We start from the raw sequence: 19,395 nt of genomic DNA on the forward strand, positions 1-19,395 counted from the left end.
CGGGGGCGGGGCCCTCAGGACTAAGGCTGGAGTGGTGAGGGTCTGTGGGGGGAGGAGGTCCGTCCGTCCTGACGCCTGCCCTGGTCCTCTCGCAGTGGCTACAAGAACATGAAGAAGCAGCCCACAGGCCTGAGCAAGGAGGTAACTCCCTGGGGTGGGGGGCACGTGGAGGGCCGTGGGTGTGGGGCCGTCCCGAACGCTCCCTGTGCTCCTGCACCTGCAGGACTTCGCGGAGGTCTGCAAGCGGGAAGGAGGCGACCCCGAGGAGAAGGGCGTGGACCGGCTGCTGGGGCTGGGGAGCGCCAGGTGCGAGCAGGTTTCCAGGGGAGGGCAGAATTGCTCGGGTGAGGCGGGCCCTTGACGGACTGTCATCATCGCCGTGTTCCTGCAGTGGCTCCGTGGGCCGCGTGGCGATGTCCCGAGAGGACAAGGAAGCCGCCAAACTGGGGCTGTCTGTGTTCACGGTAATCCCCCGCCCCGCCTGACCGCAGCAGGGGCCAACAGGGGTGGGGCGGGGCGGGGGCACTGAATGGAGCTCCCCGGGGCGCTGCGGGGCGTGTTGTGGGGCTGGCCCGCAGACTCCTCCCCAGAGCACGATTCTCCCGCAGCATCACCGCGTAGAGAGCGGCGGGCCCGGGACCTCGGCAACCTCGGCCAGGAGGAAGCCGCGGGCGGAAGATCAGATGGAAAGCAGGTGAGGCTGCACCTACTGGGCGAGCTGCGCGCCGGAGGGGGTCTCGGGAGGACCGAGTGGCTCCCGCTCCGGCAGGTAGCAGCTACTCTTGGCGCAGCGGCCCAGCCGGTGGCCTGCCCTACTTTACGTCCTGTGCCACTTCTAGGTTTTTCTCTAGGGGAGTTTCTCGGGTCACCCTTGAAGAGAGGTCCTAAGTACTGGCAGTGGTCGAGGGCTGAGCCGTGGGAGGGCGCTCAGGACCTGGGGCAGGGCCTTTTCCTTCCGTGGGTGGCACCTCCAGGGCTGCTTCTGGGTGGTGAGCCTGGGCCTGACCCCAAGAGTGGCCTGGTGGGTGCAAGTAGGAAGGTGTCAACCTGTCAAGGGCACAGCTGGGGTGTAACAGGGCCATGCTGTGGAGATAGGGATATCGCATCTGTTTCTAACCCAGGGCAGCCACTGGCCACGTGACTGCGTTACTGAGGAGTGGAATTTGTAGTCTGATTTAACTGATTTAAAGACGCACTTGGGGGTGGTGGCTTCATCTCCTGGTCGGGGCCTGTGTTCACTCTTGGCCTGCAAGACTAGTCTGAGGTACGCCTTGTATCCTCCTTGTAGCTCTGAGAGCCACAGGAAAAGCAAGAAGGAGAAGAAAAAGAAAAAGAAGAAACACAAGAAAGAGAAGAAGAAGAAAGACAAAGAGCACAGGCAGCCAGCTGAGGCTGCCTCCTTTCCCACATCTCCTGAGAGGTATGTCCTGGTCCATGTCTGCCTCTTGTGGGTGGGAGCCTGGTTGACTCCTTCTGAGTGACTGCCCTTGGTCTCCCCAGGCCCAGGCACCACCACAACTCCTATTCCAACTCCCCCTGTTGTAAGAGGAGGAAGCGGGGACACAGTGGGGACAGGAGAAGCCCGTCTCGCAGGTGGCATGACAGAGGCTCTGAGGCCTGATGGCTGGACCCTGCTCACTGCTATTGTGGGACCCTGAACTCTCCCTTTGCCTTGCTTGCCTCCTGCCTTGGAAGCCCCTCGTGTGTGGGTGAAGCCCAGGGCTGCTCCTGTGGAAGTGGCTCTGGGCACCAGCCTGTGGGGCTAAAGGCTGGACAGCTAGCTCTGGAAAACCTCCATGTTTCACATAGCGGGGATGGTCCCTGGCTTGTCCTGCGAAGGTGAACCTGCCCAGAGGTACCAGTAGAAGCTGGACTCCCTCTGCCAGTAGAGACAGCAGCCATGGGCCTATGAGCGGTCTAACTGTGACCAAGTATGGTGACTTCTATTTTTCCTTATATTGACTCTTTATATTTCAATAAATATATTTTAAAAGGAAGGTGTATCATCCTAATTGGAAGGTCAGTGTCAGGAGTTAAATGAGATCCCACTGGGAGGCTGGAGCTGGGGTCTGTCTTCCAGGAGTCTGAGGCCTGGTGATTTTTTTTTTTTGTTAGTTTCGCTTTTGTTGCCCAGGCTGGAGTGTAATGGCACTATCTCAGCTCACTGCAACCTCCGCCTCCCAGGTTCAAGCGATTCTCCTGTCAACCTCCCAAGTAGCTGGAATTACAGGCGCCTGCCACTATTCCCAGCTAATTTTTGGCATTTTTTAGTAGAGACGAGGTTTCACTGTGTTGGCCAGGCTGGTCTCGAACTCCTGACCTCAGGTGATCCACCCTTGGCCTCCCGAAGTGCTGGGATTACAGGTGTGAGCCACGGCGTCCATCTGATTCTTAATGTCCTGGAGGAATGTAGTCCTCCCATGTGTGCCCAGAGGCCCACCAAAACCCAGGGAGGGCCGAGGCCATGGAAGCGGGTGCTCAGCTGGCAATGTGGGAACCTGGGGCAGAGAGCCCTATCCCTGCGACAGGTGAGGTCAAGGACTGTAGTCTGTGGAGGCACAGCCTCAATTGGGTGTGGGGGTTGGGGGGCTCCACCAACTGCCTGCTGTCCCAGCCCCCAGGTCTGCTTTTCCTGGGCCAGTGGGCTGGGTGTCCCCTCTGCCTGACCCTAAGAAGGATCAGGGCTGTTCAGGATGTGTGTGGCCACCAGACTGCATGGCATAAAGATGGCACCTGGGCTGCATCATAGTTCACTGCAGCATTGCAGTTTTGGGATCAGAGGCATGAGCTCCCTCGCCTGGCCTGTTTCTGACTTCAAAGGAAGTTAAGCAGACCTTCCTCAGGGCCCTGGCCAAGGTGTGGCCCTGGTGGCTTTGACCTCTGCCCTCACCCTCACGTGGTTACTGGAGTGGAGACTGCTGTCTTGGGTGCTGTCAAGGGGGGATGAAGGTCGTCGGGACTCTGCCCAACAGAAGGCAGACCTTAGACCTGCTGATGGCCACATCCCACAAACAAGTACCCCTAGACTGGCAGCTCCCTGCTGCATGGCATCTTGAGGAGAGTTGGGGGCTGTGCCCACTCCAGGACCATTCCCCGGTTGGCACAAAGCACTATATATGCTAGCAGTAGCCCTGCCCCGTAGCCAGTTATACAAAGCGGGTTCAGCAACAGGCCAAGGGAGGGAGGGATGGAGGCTGAGGTCTTCCATGGTGCCTGCTGACCCCTGCCCTGTGTGGCCCAGTTCTCACTGGCTGGGCCCAACAGGACTGCAAACAGAGACCAAGGTCAGTGTGGGCAACCATGCTGGAAGAGCCTCTCACACAGACACAGAAAAGTGCCCACATACTCAGGAGGGGACATGGGGAGGGTAGGGACTCAGGTGGTGGCCCTAGGCAGTCACCTGCACTTCCTAAAGCTGGCTGATCCACCATCTCCTGGGGGCAGTATGCCTACGTGGAAGCACTGGAGAGCCGGTGAAATAGTTAAGAGATTTTATTCTAATAGCTATAATTACAGTGCTTGTTTGTCGAAATGAAAACTGAAAACAAGTATACAAAACAGTTGATTACTAATCGTGTATTGAAAGCAGTAAGAGGTTCCACGACACCAAATAGACCAGTTCTGAGGTTTCCCCAAGATAAATTTAACAGCTCCAGCTTCTTCAGTGTTTATCAAAATACAAAAGAAAAAAGTAGAGGTTGTCTTTTTCGATGGCAAATCGGACCCTTGCAGGCTGAGGGAGAGAAAGCTACATCACACACAGAGGTGGGGTGCTCCCAAGGGGCTGTGGGTCTAGGTGGACCGCCTGCCCGGCTTGCACGCGCTCCTGCTGGTGAGGCCCCAGACATCCTGCCAAAGTGTCTGAGCGAGCACGAGGGTTGGGGACGACGGACCCACTCTGGCCACACGGTCACCGAGGGACAGATGGGGCCCTGCGTCCCATAGGCTGCCTGAAGGTGGGTGGGGCGGCCTGAGGGAGAGTGGGGTGGCTGTGGGCTCCCAGCCTGGCCCCTGCAAACCGTGGGAGCACAGGAACAAGCACATGGCTATGGAATGCAGGGTGACCCAAGGACAAGCGAGTTGCGGGGATCTCTACTATGACCATGCAGAATTGATCGCGGTCTGCTGCGCCACCACATGTTCCTGAGGGGAACAGCTGGGCTGGTGACCGGCATCCAGGCCATAACTGCAAATCTATGCTAGGCGGGGTCTCCCTTCTGTGTGTTCAAGTGTTCTTGACTTGGATTCTTAACTATTTTAAAAAATGCACTGAGTTTGGGTTAAAAACCAACCACCAAAATGGATTTCAACACAGATCTAAAGCCAAGGGCATGCCCGGCTCTCCCAACACAGCGACTCCTGGAGGCCAGGTGCCCATGGGCCTAAATCCCCTCTCAGCACTTAACAGTGAGTTGATTTTTCTTTTTACAATAAAAAAAGCTGAGTAATATTGCATAGGAGTACCAGAAACTGCCTCACTGGAAACAAAAACTATTTACATTAAATAAAAAGCCTGGCCGCAGGCTGCGTCTGCCACATTTACAGCACGGTGCGATGCACACGGTGACCAAACCACGGAGGCAGCTTCTGGCACTCACACCACGAGCCGCACGTTTGCCACATGAGAGTAAAGCAGAGGGCAAGAGGAGTGAGAGGGAGGGGGGTCGCATTCACTTCTGGTTCCGGAGCTGATTGGACAGCCAGTCCAGTCCTTCATAGAGCCCGTCACCGCTGGTGGCACAGGTGGCCTGAATGTACCAGTTCCTGTGGCGTAGGGAGTGCAGCCCCAGCTTGTCTGTGATCTCAGCTGCATTCATGGCGTTGGGGAGGTCCTGGGGGAAGGAAGGGGTGATGGGAAGGGCTGTCCCCAGGACACAGAAAGGGGCCCCACCAGCCTCCAGTAACCCCTACCACCAGGCGTCCTGGAGGAACCCATGCTGGCGCCTCACATTACCCAGGCTGGCCCGGGTGCCTACCTGCTTGTTGGCGAACACCAGGAGGACAGCATCCCGGAGCTCGTCCTCGGCCAGCATTCTCATGAGCTCCTCACGGGCCTCGTTCACACGCTCTCTGTCATTGCTGTCCACCACGAAGATCAGGCCTGCGGGGCAGCCAGTGTCAAATGGTCATGGGAACACAGGCCCCCTGCCACATCTATGGGCATCGATGCTGCATCTATGGGCTGGCCCCCTTCTCTAGAAGCAGGAAGGCCCATGGGACCAGGCCCCAGCCACTCACCTTGTGTGTTCTGGAAGTAGTGGCGCCACAGGGGCCGGATCTTGTCCTGGCCACCCACATCCCACACAGTGAAGCTGATGTTCTTGTACTCCACGGTTTCCACATTGAAGCCTGGGTGCGGGATGCAGGGTGAGGCCTTGTACCTTGGCCCAGTCCAGCCCAACCCACTCCCTAATGGCCCCCACCTCACCTATGGTGGGAATGGTGGTCACGATCTCACCCAGCTTAAGCTTGTACAGGATCGTGGTCTTCCCCGCAGCATCCAGGCCCACCATGAGGATGCGCATTTCTTTTTTGCCAAAAAGGCCCTTGAAGAGGTTGGCGAAGATGTTCCCCATATTTGTGGACAGGTGGAAGGACACTGGCCAGGGACACCTGGAGAGACAAGGTGCTCCATGTCTGGTTCTGTGCTGCCCAGCAGCAGTTGCTCAGAGCCCACCCACCCAGGGACACACCACTGCCTCACCCCACCTCCTGGAAGCCCGCAGGGAAACGGGGAAACAGCCCTGCCTCCCAAGCCCCCCACATCCACCTCAGGATGGGGGCTGAGGGAAAACAGCTGAGTCAGGAATTGAGAAGCTGTTGCCCTCACCTTGGGAAGCCATCCCCCTGACTGCATGGCCAGAAAGGCTGCCTCATCCCAGCCTACGCAGGAGGGGACGCTGGCTGCCTGAGGACTGGCTTCCAGGTGCGTGCAAGGCTCCTCTACACCCCAACACAGAACTCACTCTGCTTCCCCACACTCACAAGGACCAGAGCACACAGGACCAGGCCAGACACAGCAGGACACCTTCAGGGACACACTCCCATGAGGAAATGCCTCGATGGGGCACGCACGCCATGAGTGCCCCACACCGCAATGGTAGGGGTTCCCTCAGCAGAACACAAATATCAGGGACAGCAATTAACTCGACTGGCTGGCACCCACCATCAGAGCCCTGCAGAGACTCCAGCAGGAAGGGCCTCCAATGCCCAGATGCCTCTGTAAGGACACTGAAGCTGTTAGGCTTTGGTCTCACTGCCCAGCGAGCACTTTCACGAATCAGGTGATTTTATTCCCAACAGGGACTTGAGAAAAAACTGGTCACTTTCTGAAACACTGACTGCTGCTTCACTGCACCCGCAGGGGGGTTACCCTGAGTAAAGAAGGCTTCTGCCTTCAAGAGGACATGCAAGGAGCCTATGACCACGCCCACCCCTCATCAGACCTCCTCCACCAGGGGTTCCACACGGAGGCAGCTTTTGGCTAAATCATGGCCATGACTGTCTGCTGTGACTTTCTCATCCAGTCACCGCCGCACACTACTTCAACGAAATGCCTCTTCTCCATTTCTCAACATTGGTGAGAGCCCACACATGCCTGCGTGTTTCAGTGGGTGTGAACTGGCCGCCCGTGTCTGATTTGACACTGCCATCATCCCAGATGAGCCGCAGAACTCCTTCAAGCTGGATCAGTGTCCTCTGGACACTTTGCTCTTGGTTTTGAACATATCACCTATTCTGAAACTTAAATGAATTCTGAAATTTATAAGGACCTTCAACTGTAGTGTTCCCTTTTTGGGGACAGCCAGGTTTTCTAAGCCCAGAGGAAGACCACCACCCATGGAACACAGAAGAGCCTGAATACGTGGCCTCTCAGTCCACTCCTGCAACCACTGCCAATGAAGACACCAAAATGACACACACACCTTGAAGGGCAGAGAAAAGGGAGGAAGACCTTGGATGTGATGACTGACCAGGCAGAGAAAGCTGGACCACCTGGGACCCAAGGGATGAAGCTGGGACTGTCTAGGGCAGGAATGTCCAATCTTGGCTACCCTGGGCCACAATGGAAGAATAATTGTCTTGAACCACACACAAAATATACTAACACAACAGCTGATGAACCAAACCAAAACAAACCCCCCCACCCTCCCCAAATATCAATGTTTTATTAGAAATTTGTGTTGGGTCAAGTTCAAAGCCATCCTGGGCCACATGCGGCCTAAGGGTTGGACAAGCTTGGTCTAGGGGAGCAGCTGCAGCAGGGTTTAGGCCTGCGCTGAGCCATGACAACACACTTGAGCCATGAAATTCCAGAATAATTCCTGAGAGTCCTATATGCCCCAGCAGATCCACACACAAGCAACTGGAGCTCCACCCCCACCCCCTAAAGAGACTGGCCTGTCTGCCTTTGAAAGGCCACCAACATAAGAGACCCAAATATAAAAGGAATCTGGAAGAAGGCAACCAAGACAGGAGACTGAAGACAGAAGACTATGTTAACTTAAGATATCAACTAACGGAAACCCTAAAAGAAAGAACGTATGAAATTATGGGGTGAAATTTTTCTGTGTTCCAGAGCGGGGACCCAGGGCTGAAGCACAAAGCCAAGGACCTAGATGAGACCCACTAAAGGTTCAAGGTGGACTCCAGAATACCCAGAGGCAAATGACACCTCTGTTGCCCCAGAGAATGGAAGACTCTGAAACAGTGCTTTCAAAACCCGTAGAACATGACCTTTAATTCTATACCCAGCCGAAGTATCCAACAAGTGTTAAGGGAGAATGAAAATAACTCCCAAACCGTAGGGCCTCAGACCTCTCACGTGCTCCCCGCAAGAAGCTCCCCCAGGGATCCAGGGAGAGGATGCAAGCCCACAGCAACGTGGAGAGAGAGCAGCAGCCTAGCCAACTCCCTCAGACTGGAGCAGGAAGTGGACACCTGCAAGAATGGGGCACACCACCTACGTGTTCTTGTGTTATGGGGTTGGGCAACTCTGGGCAATGGGGAAAAACTAATGACAGGTTCGCAGGAAAAACTCAAAAACATGAAATGGAATGAAAAGAGGGCCTTTTATGAGTTACTCCAGGAAAACATATGGTGTACGATACTCAGGGAGTCCTGATGTTATTACTGGGGTGTTGGAAAGCTAAGGCAAGGGTGTGTGGTGTCAAAGGCTTGTTAACTTTGCAAGTTAACAAGTCTAGAAGGACTTGACTCCAGCACTGTCCACGATCCACACATGCCGGCGCTTGGGAGAACTGCAGCTCACTGCAACCTCCCAGGCGCGATCTCAGCTCACTGCAACCTCCGCCTCCCAGATTCAAGAGATTCTTCTGCCTCAGCTTCTGGAGTACCTGGGACTACAGGTGCGCGCCACCACGCCCAGCTAATTTTTTTTTTATTTTTAGTAGACACGGGGTTTCACCATGTTGGTCAGCCCACTGGGTCTCCCAAAGTGCTGGGATGACAGGAGTGAGCCACCGTGCCCGGCCTTTTTTTTTTCTAACAGACCAAAGCATTAGAGTCCCCAGAGGAGGGAAGCAGCCCTGCAAGGGAATGGCAGAACCAGGAGGGCTGAACCTCAGGTGTCAAGACATCAGCACAGCCAGCCTAGTTTCTCCCACCCACAAGCACATCTGCGGCCCTGCTGCACACATGGGCAGAGGGTGGCTGGCACATCCTGCCTCGGCACATTCCAGCATCCCCATAGGACTCTGGACCTGCCAGCCCCTGCACCATTTACTGCTTCTGTGACAGGTGGAGACCCAACAGAGTCTCGGATGAGGGAGAAAGATCCACAGCAAACCCTGCTCTCAATTCCAGGGCCTAACTTGTGTCATGCCCAGGCCAAGTGCTGTCACCCTTTCTTCCACCAGAGTTCCCCACACACAAGCCAAAACCCTCTTTTCAGGTTCATCGGAATTATCCTGTGGTAGCAGCAAACCCTGGCTTTCTCAGAGCCTTCCTGCTTGTACACGATGGGACCCCTTCACACTATGAGAGGAGGGCTGCCCAGCAGGAGGATGCCAGGAGCCACCAGTGGCTACTTCTCTTTCCTGACCACCCTGTGGGCTCCATCTCTGGGGAAGAAAAGTCTTTTAGGAAGAATGTTTTTTTCTTCAGTGAGGACCAGAGACCAATGGTTAAGGTGGCCTTCAGGCATTACACCAGAGAACAGGACAGTCACCTCTGGCAGCTACATTCCCTGACACCTCACTGAACGGGGTGAGGAGAAAATGTAGCTCTGTGAGTTCACATCCGTTTTGTGTCTATGAATGGATCCGACCAAAATGGTCCAGATGCACAGGGGGGCCAGCGCCTCTGTGGCCTGTACCCAGACCACCAGCCAGTACCATCCTCAGTCCCTTGCAGATCTCAGAGATGCTTTGGCATGAGTCAGGGAAAGGAACAGGCGCAGGCAGAAGGTAGATCATTTTCCCCAACCTGTCAGAGCTGGTGCACGGAACAGAATCTCTAAGTGACTTGAACTGACAAGAACCAACAAAAAGACAGAGATACCTCCAACCTCTAGCACAGGACAAACAAGCTCCAGGTCCAAGATTTTGTTCCGCTGACTGACATCCACGAATGGGGCTCACATGATGTGTGCTCTGCTTACATGGAAAGCCAGTGACATCCAGAGTTCACTTTTTGAGACAAGGCCTCACTCTGTCACCCAGGTTGGAATTCAGCGGTTCGATCACAGCCCATTGCAGCCTTGAACACCTGGGCTCAAGCGAACCTCCCACCTCAGCCTCCCAAGTAGCAGGGACTGCAGAGGCACACCACCATGCCTGGCTGATTTTTAATATTTTCTACAGACAGGGTCTCACTATCCTGCCCAGGCTGGTCTTGGACTCTTGGGCTCCAGTGATCCTCCTGCCCTGACCTCCACAGTAGTTAGAACTATGCGTGTGAGCCAATGCACCCCACCCAGAGTTCTTTTTTAAAAAGCTTTTACTAGCCGGGCGAGGTGGCGGGCGCCTGTAGTCCCAGCTCCTCGGGAGGCTGAGGCAGGAGAATGGCGTAAACCCGGGAGGCGGAGCTTGCAGTGAGCTGAGATCAGGCCACTGCACTCCAGTCCGGGCGACAGAGCAAGACTCCGCCTCAAAAAAAAAACAAAAAAACAAAAAACTAAAAGAAAAAAAGCTTTTATTAAAGTCAAGTTCACTGACAGATAAATTACACACATCTTTATAGTTCATAATCTCAATTTTACTATCTAATCTGAGGAAACTGAACAAAGTCGATGACTTTCCGAAGGGACTCATGTACATTATACAACATTTTAAGGATTTCTGAGGAACAGCAGCCTTTCAACAGTCATACATATAGTGTAGATGATCAATTTTGTGAAAGCCTGTGTTCATTTCCCACATGAGGATTTTCATTTTAAGAGAGTCCTTAAAATGAAATGCAATATGGCCATTTATTCTCACCTGCACAAGCTGCTACTTGTTTACCACAGCAGCCAAATAAAGCCTATGGTCATCAGTCTACCCACCAGCCAAATGCTCCATTTCTGTAGGCCTGACATTTTTCTGCAACTGAGCACTGCATTACATTTTGTCACCATTTTACCAAAACTCATGTAAAGGGAAAACTAAATGTGCCGATAATGGTGACAGGCAGACACATCTCACAAGCCAGCACAATTGTGACACAGGTGCGAATCAAAAGGCATGATCAGAGGGGAAGACACACGACCGAGACACTCTATGGACCCAATCATGTTGAAGAGACTTGCAATCATGCAGACTGAGACAAAAGAACAGCACACACATTCTAGAACTCTCATTCTGGCCTGCATCTGGAGGTGAGTCCCATTGAGTCTGCTGGTTTTTTTTTTTTTTTTACAAAAGTTTCAGGATGTTTTTAGAGGAGCTCATTAGGCATTACAACTTGATGCAGTGACCCCACAAGCCATTAGGAGACGAGGGTCCCCTCTAACACATCTGCTGCTAGCCTTGAGTTAAGGGAGGGCATTATCTATCAGTTCTTTCAGATGGGGCAATCAGTGAAATTCAGTTTAGATCACTGTTTGTCAGCTTAAGATTCAAGGTGGTATCTTAAATCAGTTTGTGTACTGACAGCTAGAAATGAATTCCATTTTTGTGATTCCACCTCATGGACTGAGTTCTAGGACTACAGCTAATGTGAACACCAAAGAGTCACTGCCCACTAACTGCTTATTTGTGTATTTCTTGCTTCTTGGTATTTGTGAAGTGTTACTTAACTGTCCTCAAAGCACCTCACCAAACATAAGCCCTTCTGAAATATGCAGATGCACAGCTCTGAGCACACACCAGGTGGGCTCCCAGGGCTTCTGAGGGCAGTGTCTTATGACCCCTGACCATAGCTACAATGAGGGAATTGCGCTGGCTATGCATACAGCATCATGGCAAACGCCATCCAGTCCTTTGTGCTGCCCCTGCCCTGCTCTCTCAGTGATGGGACTCTGGTCTGTCACTGAGCACAAGGCCCTCTAGAATAAAACCCATGTTTCCTGGCCTCCCTGCAGCTGTGCAAACCCTGTGAGTCAGCTTTGCCCATGGATGCCTACACAAGGACATGGAAGGGGCAGCAGAGCCTGGGGCCTACCAGTATTTCTACTCTGGCAGGCAGGGTGCAGTTGGCCTCTACCTGGTCCCCAGTGCAGTGGCTGACAGACTAGTCAGTGGGAAAACCAAGACCAGAAATGCAAATCCACATTAGCCCACAACACTGAAACTCACAACACAAGCTGAGAATGAGGAACCTGCAGGGATTTAACACTGCAACGCGGAACAGTCAAGAAACACAGCATCCCTGCTGTGCAGGTGACAGATGCAGGGAGAATACTTCAACCAGCCCCGTCCCCAGGGCCAAAGAACCAGCAGTTTGAGGTCAGTTTGGTGCCCACAGGGGAGACCCTGTCTCCACAGGACTTCTGACCAGAACCCCAACTCCTAGGTGAGGTGCCAACGCCCTCGATCATGGCCCAGCCCAATTCTGCCAGGAGCCTATGCCGTGCCTAAGGGCTCTTCCAACTTGAGGGGAGGCACTCCCAGGGGCCTGGACCCTTGTGATTCACTCTAAACAGCATGCTAAACAGTGAGTGACTGTGATGGCACAGCACCAAGTCAAGAGGGCAAGATGAGTGTCCATACCCCAACCATCTGCTAGCAGTGCGTTCCCCTGTACCTCACATGGAGGTCGCTGGTTCCAGCAATGACCAGAGGCTGAGTCCACAGTGCCCATCTTGGCATGGTCAGCGCAGACATGGCAGAGCTATCTGATGTGACAATGCTACCCTGGTTTTCAGGGGAGTGCCAAGAACCCAGGAAGAGAGGGTGAAAGGGCCTCTGACCTCTGCTGGGAAGTAAATCTCATTTATTCAGCTTTGCCAGTTCACTTCCTGAACTACACACTGACCACAGACATGCTGGGCACTGAGTTACTGCCAGGCGCCGTTTGGGGTGAACATGGGCCCACCCTTGTGTGGGGCCAGGGGATCCAGCGCCCTGAAGGCCTCTTTCCACATCACTTGAAAAAAAAAAAAATGGGGAACTGGAACAGCACACTGCTGGTGTTGCTGTCATAAACTGGGAGAGCAAGTTGCTCCTTCCTCCAACCACTAGGAGGGGGTGGGGCCCTTGCAGCTTCTCCATACCAGGTTAAAGAAAATTAATGCAGTGGCTGCACCAGTAATTGAGCCAATGCCTAAAACTTGATTTCTGCCTTCAAGAAACTTTCTTTCTTTTTTTTTTTTTTTTTTTTTTGAGAAGGAGTCTTGCTCTGTCGCCCAGGCTGGAGTGCAGTGGCCGGATCTCAGCTCACTGCAAGCTCCGCCTCCCAGGTTCACGCCATTCTCCTGCCTCAGCCTCCCAAGTGGCTGGGATTTCAAGCGCCCGCCACCTCGCCCGGCTAGTTTTTTTTGTATTTTTTAGTAGAGATGGGGTTTCACTGTGTTCGCCAGGATGGTCTCGATCTCCTGACCTCGTGATCCGCCCGTCTCGGCCTCCCAAAGTGCTGGGATTACAGGCTTGAGCCACCGCGCCCGGACAAAACTTTCATTTTAAAAATGTGGGCTGAGGGGAAACACCACACAAAGACTTGCTCTTCCAGAGGAATCAAAAGCGAAGTGCAACAATGGGAGTGGGAGCCATCACCAGGTTTCCCCCAGCTTTGGGATGAGCACTGCCTTGCCACCCCACCCCACCCCACCCTGGTCAGACATGTAAAGGGACAGGGACACCCCCAACAGGCCCTGGGAGGCCACTACCCTTGCAGGAAATCCTCACTTCTGGATGCACTCCAGAAGGTAAGAGAAAGGCACACCGCAGGGACACACTCTGGGGACCTCCCCTCAGGTGACCTAGGTCTCACACACACTGGCATCTGCCCTGCTCTCCAGGTGATGGCGGCCCCTACACAGCGACCCCATATTTCTCTTCAAGGATTTAGACCCTCTTCCCAATTCCTGCCCCTTGACAGCCAGCTTTGCTGCCGAAACCCCCCACCCAAACCCAACAGGCATTCTCCACTGTGATGCGAGTAACCTCCCTCCTGCTCCCCAGACAAGAACCCTGTCTCCAGCCTCCTCCTGCATGTTCTCAGCATACCAGTCAGCCAGGTGACCCGATGCTCTGCTCAGAGCTGCCCCACAGCTGCTTCCAGATCAGGTCCTTGCAACAGGCTGCCTTGGTCCACAACATAATGCCCACACTGTGCTCTAAATGCTGCCTCTGGCAACCCAAAAGGAAGTGGAGACAGCATCCCAGCACTCGCACAAGATGGCAGAGAACCACTGCTCTGCCCCAACTATGATGCAATGGGGAGTAAAGGAAAGTGACTTCACAACTACGCTAGAGGACCAAAGGTGGCAGCCAGAGAACCACCCTTACCAGGCTGCTCATGCACGGACACCTCCAACCTCAAGGGCAAGCTGTGTCCATGGAGCAACCACTGTAGTTTTTCCTTCTGGAAACCGAATTCTTGCTATGATTCTGAAGAGAACAATACACAATCATCTTTGATTTATAAGGTGATTCTGTTCCTGAAACTTCAGAACACCTGTTAAAACTATGCACAAAAAAGTTTTTCTTTTTTTTTCATATTTATAACAAGTCTAGGACATAGGTCTAGGTCATCTGGGACATTAGATGACCTCCCCTACATGAAGGTCAGACAGGAAGTGTTCTTGCCACTGCCAAAGATGCCAGTGCTGCCACCCAAAATGCCCCCCTCAGATTCCCCAAATCCTTTTTCTGGGGATCGTAGACCCCCTCTGAGGGCCACTGCACACCCCAGCAGGCTTCCCACCCAGTATGCACCCTGCTCCTGGCAGGTCTCCAAACTCAGCCAGTGCATCCACCTCAGGGATTCTACCCTGATTGTCCCAGGCCACTCCGCATCTTTGCTCACATGGCACCTGTCAAATGACACTTAGCACCTTCTGGATGGTCCTGGTATCTCCCTGCCTTCCCTCCACCAGTGTGGGTGGCTCTGTGTGGCACTCACTGTCACAGCCCCTGCCCCCATGGAGCCTCATGCTCATCAAGTAGGGCTTCCTTTGCCCAGAACAGGCCTTCCTCCCCAGCCTCCCACCCACTTCCGCTGGGCACTGCACAAGTGACTCACTACCAAGGAGAGGAGAAAACAATGGCAAAAGAATGTCTATCAGGCCCCTAAGGCTCATGAAGATCAACTGTATACATCTGCAGATGTGCTTTCCCTAAAAATTAAGTTTGTCACAAAAACCTATCGCGTCAACAAGGAATTTCATGCTGTTTAAAAACTGTACTCACGTGTGGGTTAGTCTGAACATTCATTTGACTGTAAAAACGTGGAAAAATGGGGTTGAAGATGCTGTTAACTACTGAAGGCAAAAAAGTGTGGCAGCTTAGTGATGTCAGACACCACAAGAGGGATGCATGTTCAAAATCTGTTTTCTAAACCTGCCCCCAGGTCCTCAGCTGGTGAGTAGGTATATATATTTTTTTTAAGAGCTAAGGTTCTTGCTCTGTTACTCAAGCTGGAGTGCAGTGATATGATCACAGCTCACTGCAACCTTGACCTCCCAGGCTCAAGTGATCTACTCTCCTGCCTCAGCCTCCCAAGTAGATTGCACTACACAGGTGTGAGCTACAGTGCCTGGTTAATACAAATATTTTAAGGAATATGTCACCACCAAAATTGCCAGATGTATTCATAGTATTTTAAATATAAATCAATAAATTTGATTAGTGAGTGAGCAACTGCATTCCCATCTACAGAAGGTACGAAGCACAGGCACATCTAACTGCCTGTGTTCCCAATCCTCAGGATGAGTCTAGATGATATCTAGCAATAGTCCTCTTGACCATTTGTACCTAAATCAAACCTATAAAATACTTAAAAGTTTCCTGTATAGTGTATATGGTACTGCAAAAATAACTTGCTGTATGACACAAATGGAAAGATGTCTCATATCTAGCCATGCTACCACTGGAAGTCCTTAGGAAATGAATCTTTCTAGCTTGCTGGCATCCCTTCAGGGAGTAAAAACTATTTTAATACATTCTGCCTAGAAGATTTTCAAAACACACTATTTTGAGGACACAGGAAAACCCAAACTCAGTTTCTCACTTATAACACAGGTCGCTTCTCACACCACATGAGCAGGGGTTTCTCCACACATGCCAAGTAAGCAACCAGTTCTGCGTTCTGCAGCAGACACCGGCTAGGTGTCCTTTAATTCAGTTCAATTCTGACACTGTCCACCTGGAGGCAATCACAGGCTCCAGGTTATTTTACCTGTGCTTCTGGACAACCATCTATAAATCAGGGTTCCCATAACTCCTTCCCCTTGGGTTCAATTAATTTGCTAGAGTGGCTCACAGAACTCAGAAAAACACTCAAGTTTACTGGTTTTTCATAAAGGATATTACAAACAATACAGATGGAGAGATGCATAGGGTGGGGTATGAGGGAAGAGACACAGAGCTACCTTGCCCTCCTGGGCGTGCCACCCTCCAGGAACCTACATGAATTCAGCTTTCTGGAAGCTCTCTGAAAGCCCAGGCAGGCCTTTTGGGTATTTCCCATCAACAAGGAATTTCATGCTATTTCAGTATTGTACTTAAGTGTGGTTCAGTCCGTACATTCCTTTGTACAAATGTGGAAAAACGGGGCTGTAGATGCTGTTAACTACTGAAGGCAAAAGTGTGGCTTCATGATATTGGTGTGACTGATTAAATTATTGGCTACTGGTGACCAGCTCAATCTTCAGTCCCTCTCCACTCTGGTGAAATTGGAGAGTGGGGCTGAAACCCTCTAATCCTGCCTTGGCCCCGTGACTAGCCCTACCCTGAAGTTTCGTAGGGGCTGCCCGTCACTGGTCAACTCATTAGGGTACAAAAAGACATCATCACTTTGGAAATTCCAAGTATTTTAGTAGTTGTATGGCAGGAAATGGGAGGCAGGCCAGATATGTATTTTGCAATCCACAACTATAGACTTCTAACTTCCTGAAATGTTCATGGACTGAATCAAGTCTCCCGTTCACTTCATGCTGTATACTAGCAGTGAGCCCTGGCCCTCAGGGGTGTGGGAGAACGTCTGCCTTCTAAACGGAATCATTCTCAATTGCTGTGCCTGTGAAAATCTGCCTTTTATGCTTTCCCTGTCTCTTCTCTTGATGTCATTTAGGCTTCTCCTGTTATCAGGGCCTGTAAGAAGCACCACCCTTCCCAGTCTGTTGGCTGACAACCGGCTGCAAGCCCTTGTTACCACTGTGTGAGAACCAGGAAACCAGGATTATTAGTCAAGGACATTATGGCTAATCAGCCAGCCTCACTGTCTCCTCATCCTTGTAGATGGTTGAGTGACAGGACCCTGGGGGAGGACCTGAGAGCCTCCTGGGAACAAAAAACATCCAGGACATGTCTGTCAAGTTGCTAACAAGGTCATCTGACCCACCTGAGAATGTGAAACTACCTTCCAAGACGGTGCTGGGCACCTGCACAGCTGTAAGGCGGTAAGTGCAACTATGCCTTAAAGAGTTTATAACCACCACAGGAGAATACGAACCTGAGGATGAAGGCAAGTCCTGGAATCCCAACATGAAGGGGCTAAACCTTTTCCAAAAGACCACTTCAGATGCTACAGGCAGGATACCCCTACCAACCAACCACACCAATGAGGAGCAGGCACAACACAGAAAACACGAGTTCTCATAATTTAAGATCCCCACTGCAAGGCCTTTTCGTGTTTCTCTGCCAACTACCTCTGACAGTGCACTCTACTTCCTTTCACTCTCTTGAGCTTACCCAGGTGAGAGGTCAGGGGGAGAAGACAGAATGCCTATGAGAGACGGTATGGGCCCGCCAGCCCAGGTTGGCTGCAGCCTCTTGCTCAAGAGAATGGTCACAGCTCAGGAAGAAGTGTGTACAAAAGCTTGGTGAGCATGGCCTGTGAGTAAGAGCAGGTTTAAATACACCAAGGAGACATTTAATTTGAAGAATCTAGAAAGAACTGCTTCAACTCTCTGAAACCACAGTCATATACTTCGCGTGTGAACTTGCACAACAGGTTTTTTTCTCTTAGTTAGGTCTACTTCTGTGATCACTGCAGCAGCTGACAGTCCATATTAAATTTTACTGAAGTGAAAAATGAAAGGCCAAATCCATCTTCCTATAGTTTCAAGCCTGTCCAGTCTGTAGGGGCAGATGAGCAGGTGAAGATGTCTGAATGTCCTCTCTATATTGTGCAAGAGGTACAGCGCATAGCTAGACTACATGATGTACAAAACCAGAACTGTGAGGGGCACAGAACCAGTTTTTGCTTTTCACTCACAGTCATTGTGTGACTCAGCTGCTGTCCACACCAACTATTTCAAATCTTTTCCAACTAGCAAATCTGAAAAACTGCCTGACAGGCAACAGCATATTCCTACTGCTGCAATGATTTGGATTTATTTTCAACAAGATACACCTAAAGAAAAGTGACAGATATTCTCCGGTCTACCAACATGTGAAAACGTGGACAACACACCTCTAACAATGTGGCCAATCAGATGTGTGACTAACATTTATACTACTCAATTCTTCTCAATTTTGGACCCAACATAAGGTCCTGAAATGTCCAGTACGGCATTTCAGGACCTTATGGTTCTGGCTACCTTGGTAGTGCTGGTGAAAATTCAAATTAAATGAGGACACCATCCGTGCAGTCACACGTGTTAGACAACGGCTAACGCAAAAGCAGAGGGCCACAGGGGCCGCACATAACTGCACCTCGGCATCTCACACTCCTCCCAACACACTGCGGAAAACGCCAGAACCACCAGCCTTGCAACAGCCGGCGGCAAAGAAAACTGCTGACCACTAGTTCTGAAACAAGAAATACAACTGCCCACTCCAATAGGGGCAGTGGCACCAACTCTACAGCTTTCAACTAGGCGGCGACTTCGGGGACCATCCAAAGACTCCGACCTCCCTTCTTTTCCTGCCTGCGATTCCGAGCGCATTTCTGCTCAATTCCTGCAAAGCAGCAACTGGCTGCCTGGACAGAAAGGGAGAGTGCCAGGAGGTGCCGTCGGAATGGTTATCTAACACTCTAGGTGTGCACGGCTGTCCAGCCCCAATCTCACAAGCCGTAACCACCCAGGCTGTGCCCCGAGAGAGCGCTGGGGCCGGCCTCTGCGGCCTAGAGTCTGCGAGCAGGTCGTTCCACAGGCAAGTTAAAGATTCACCAGCTCAAAAGAGGCCTTCTTATCTACTGCCGAGAACGTCAAGGAAACCACCCTGGAGTTAAAGCGAACATCGACCGGCCCTCTGGAAGCCACCGGAGACTTCATATTGACCCCAAATCGCGTCTCACTGGTGTGAAGGGAGGCACTCTGGGCTTCCCCGAAGGTCCACGCATTCCGTTCAGCAGAGAGGGAAAGGCGCGGGGTCCTGTCCACTGCCCGCCCGCTCGCTCTCACCGCCCCTGACCCAGTGCCTTCCTCAGAGGAAACACGAACTGGATGGAGTCGGGAGGCGAAGGTGCAAGCCCCCACCACCTACGTGACCTTGACGGCGTCTTGGGGCCGCCTGAGCCTCAGTTTCCCGGTCTCCGAGGCGGCGGTCCGCCCGGATGCCGCTCGCTAGCCTGTACTCGGGTGGAGCAGGCCCCACAACCACCACCGGCCCCCGAGGCCGCTACCCCAACCCTCCACGCGCGGGCGGCCTCGGGAAACGTGAGGGGCAGAGGCGAGGGAAGCAGGAAGCCCAGGTTTCCTGGAGAAGAGCCTGGCGTCCCGGCTGACTTCCGGGCGACGGGCGGGGGCAGGGACCGGCAGAGGAGGACAAGGGGCCGCGGGCGACTCCGGGAACCTGTGAGGGGCGCGAGGAGCTCACCTACCCGCCCGCCCTCCCAGCACCGACT

The 19,395-nt window shown here is 52.5% G+C and overlaps 2 protein-coding genes across 4 annotated transcripts; one reads left to right on the forward strand and one right to left on the reverse strand.

Moving 5' to 3' along the window:
• On the forward strand, positions 1-1,997 carry LOC105524996 (chromosome unknown open reading frame, human C1orf35). The gene is made up of 6 exons (XM_011960514.1): positions 1-141; positions 224-306; positions 392-464; positions 609-694; positions 1,289-1,420; positions 1,501-1,997. The coding sequence occupies exons 1-6, from the start codon at positions 109-111 to the stop codon at positions 1,619-1,621; spliced, it is 528 nt and encodes a 175-aa protein (XP_011815904.1). The 5' UTR covers positions 1-108; the 3' UTR covers positions 1,622-1,997.
• Positions 1,998-3,476: 1,479 nt separating this feature from the next.
• ARF1 (ADP-ribosylation factor 1) lies at positions 3,477-19,259 on the reverse strand. 3 transcript variants are annotated; one of them, XM_011960515.1, is made up of 5 exons: positions 18,830-19,259; positions 5,429-5,613; positions 5,239-5,349; positions 4,977-5,101; positions 3,477-4,832 (listed from the first exon to the last, which is right to left on the reverse strand). In XM_011960515.1, exons 1-5 carry the CDS (start codon positions 18,889-18,891, stop codon positions 4,671-4,673), a joined length of 645 nt encoding a protein of 214 aa, XP_011815905.1. In that variant the 5' UTR covers positions 18,892-19,259; the 3' UTR covers positions 3,477-4,670. The 3 variants fall into 3 exon arrangements, with proteins under 3 accessions (XP_011815905.1, XP_011815906.1, XP_011815907.1); XM_011960516.1 differs by having other exon boundaries at positions 18,992-19,197; XM_011960517.1 differs by having other exon boundaries at positions 18,970-19,194.
• Positions 19,260-19,395: the final 136 nt, after the last annotated feature.

This window comes from Colobus angolensis, unplaced genomic scaffold (genome assembly GCF_000951035.1).
Source record: "Colobus angolensis palliatus isolate OR3802 unplaced genomic scaffold, Cang.pa_1.0 Scaffold511, whole genome shotgun sequence".
NCBI lineage: Eukaryota > Metazoa > Chordata > Mammalia > Primates > Cercopithecidae > Colobus > Colobus angolensis.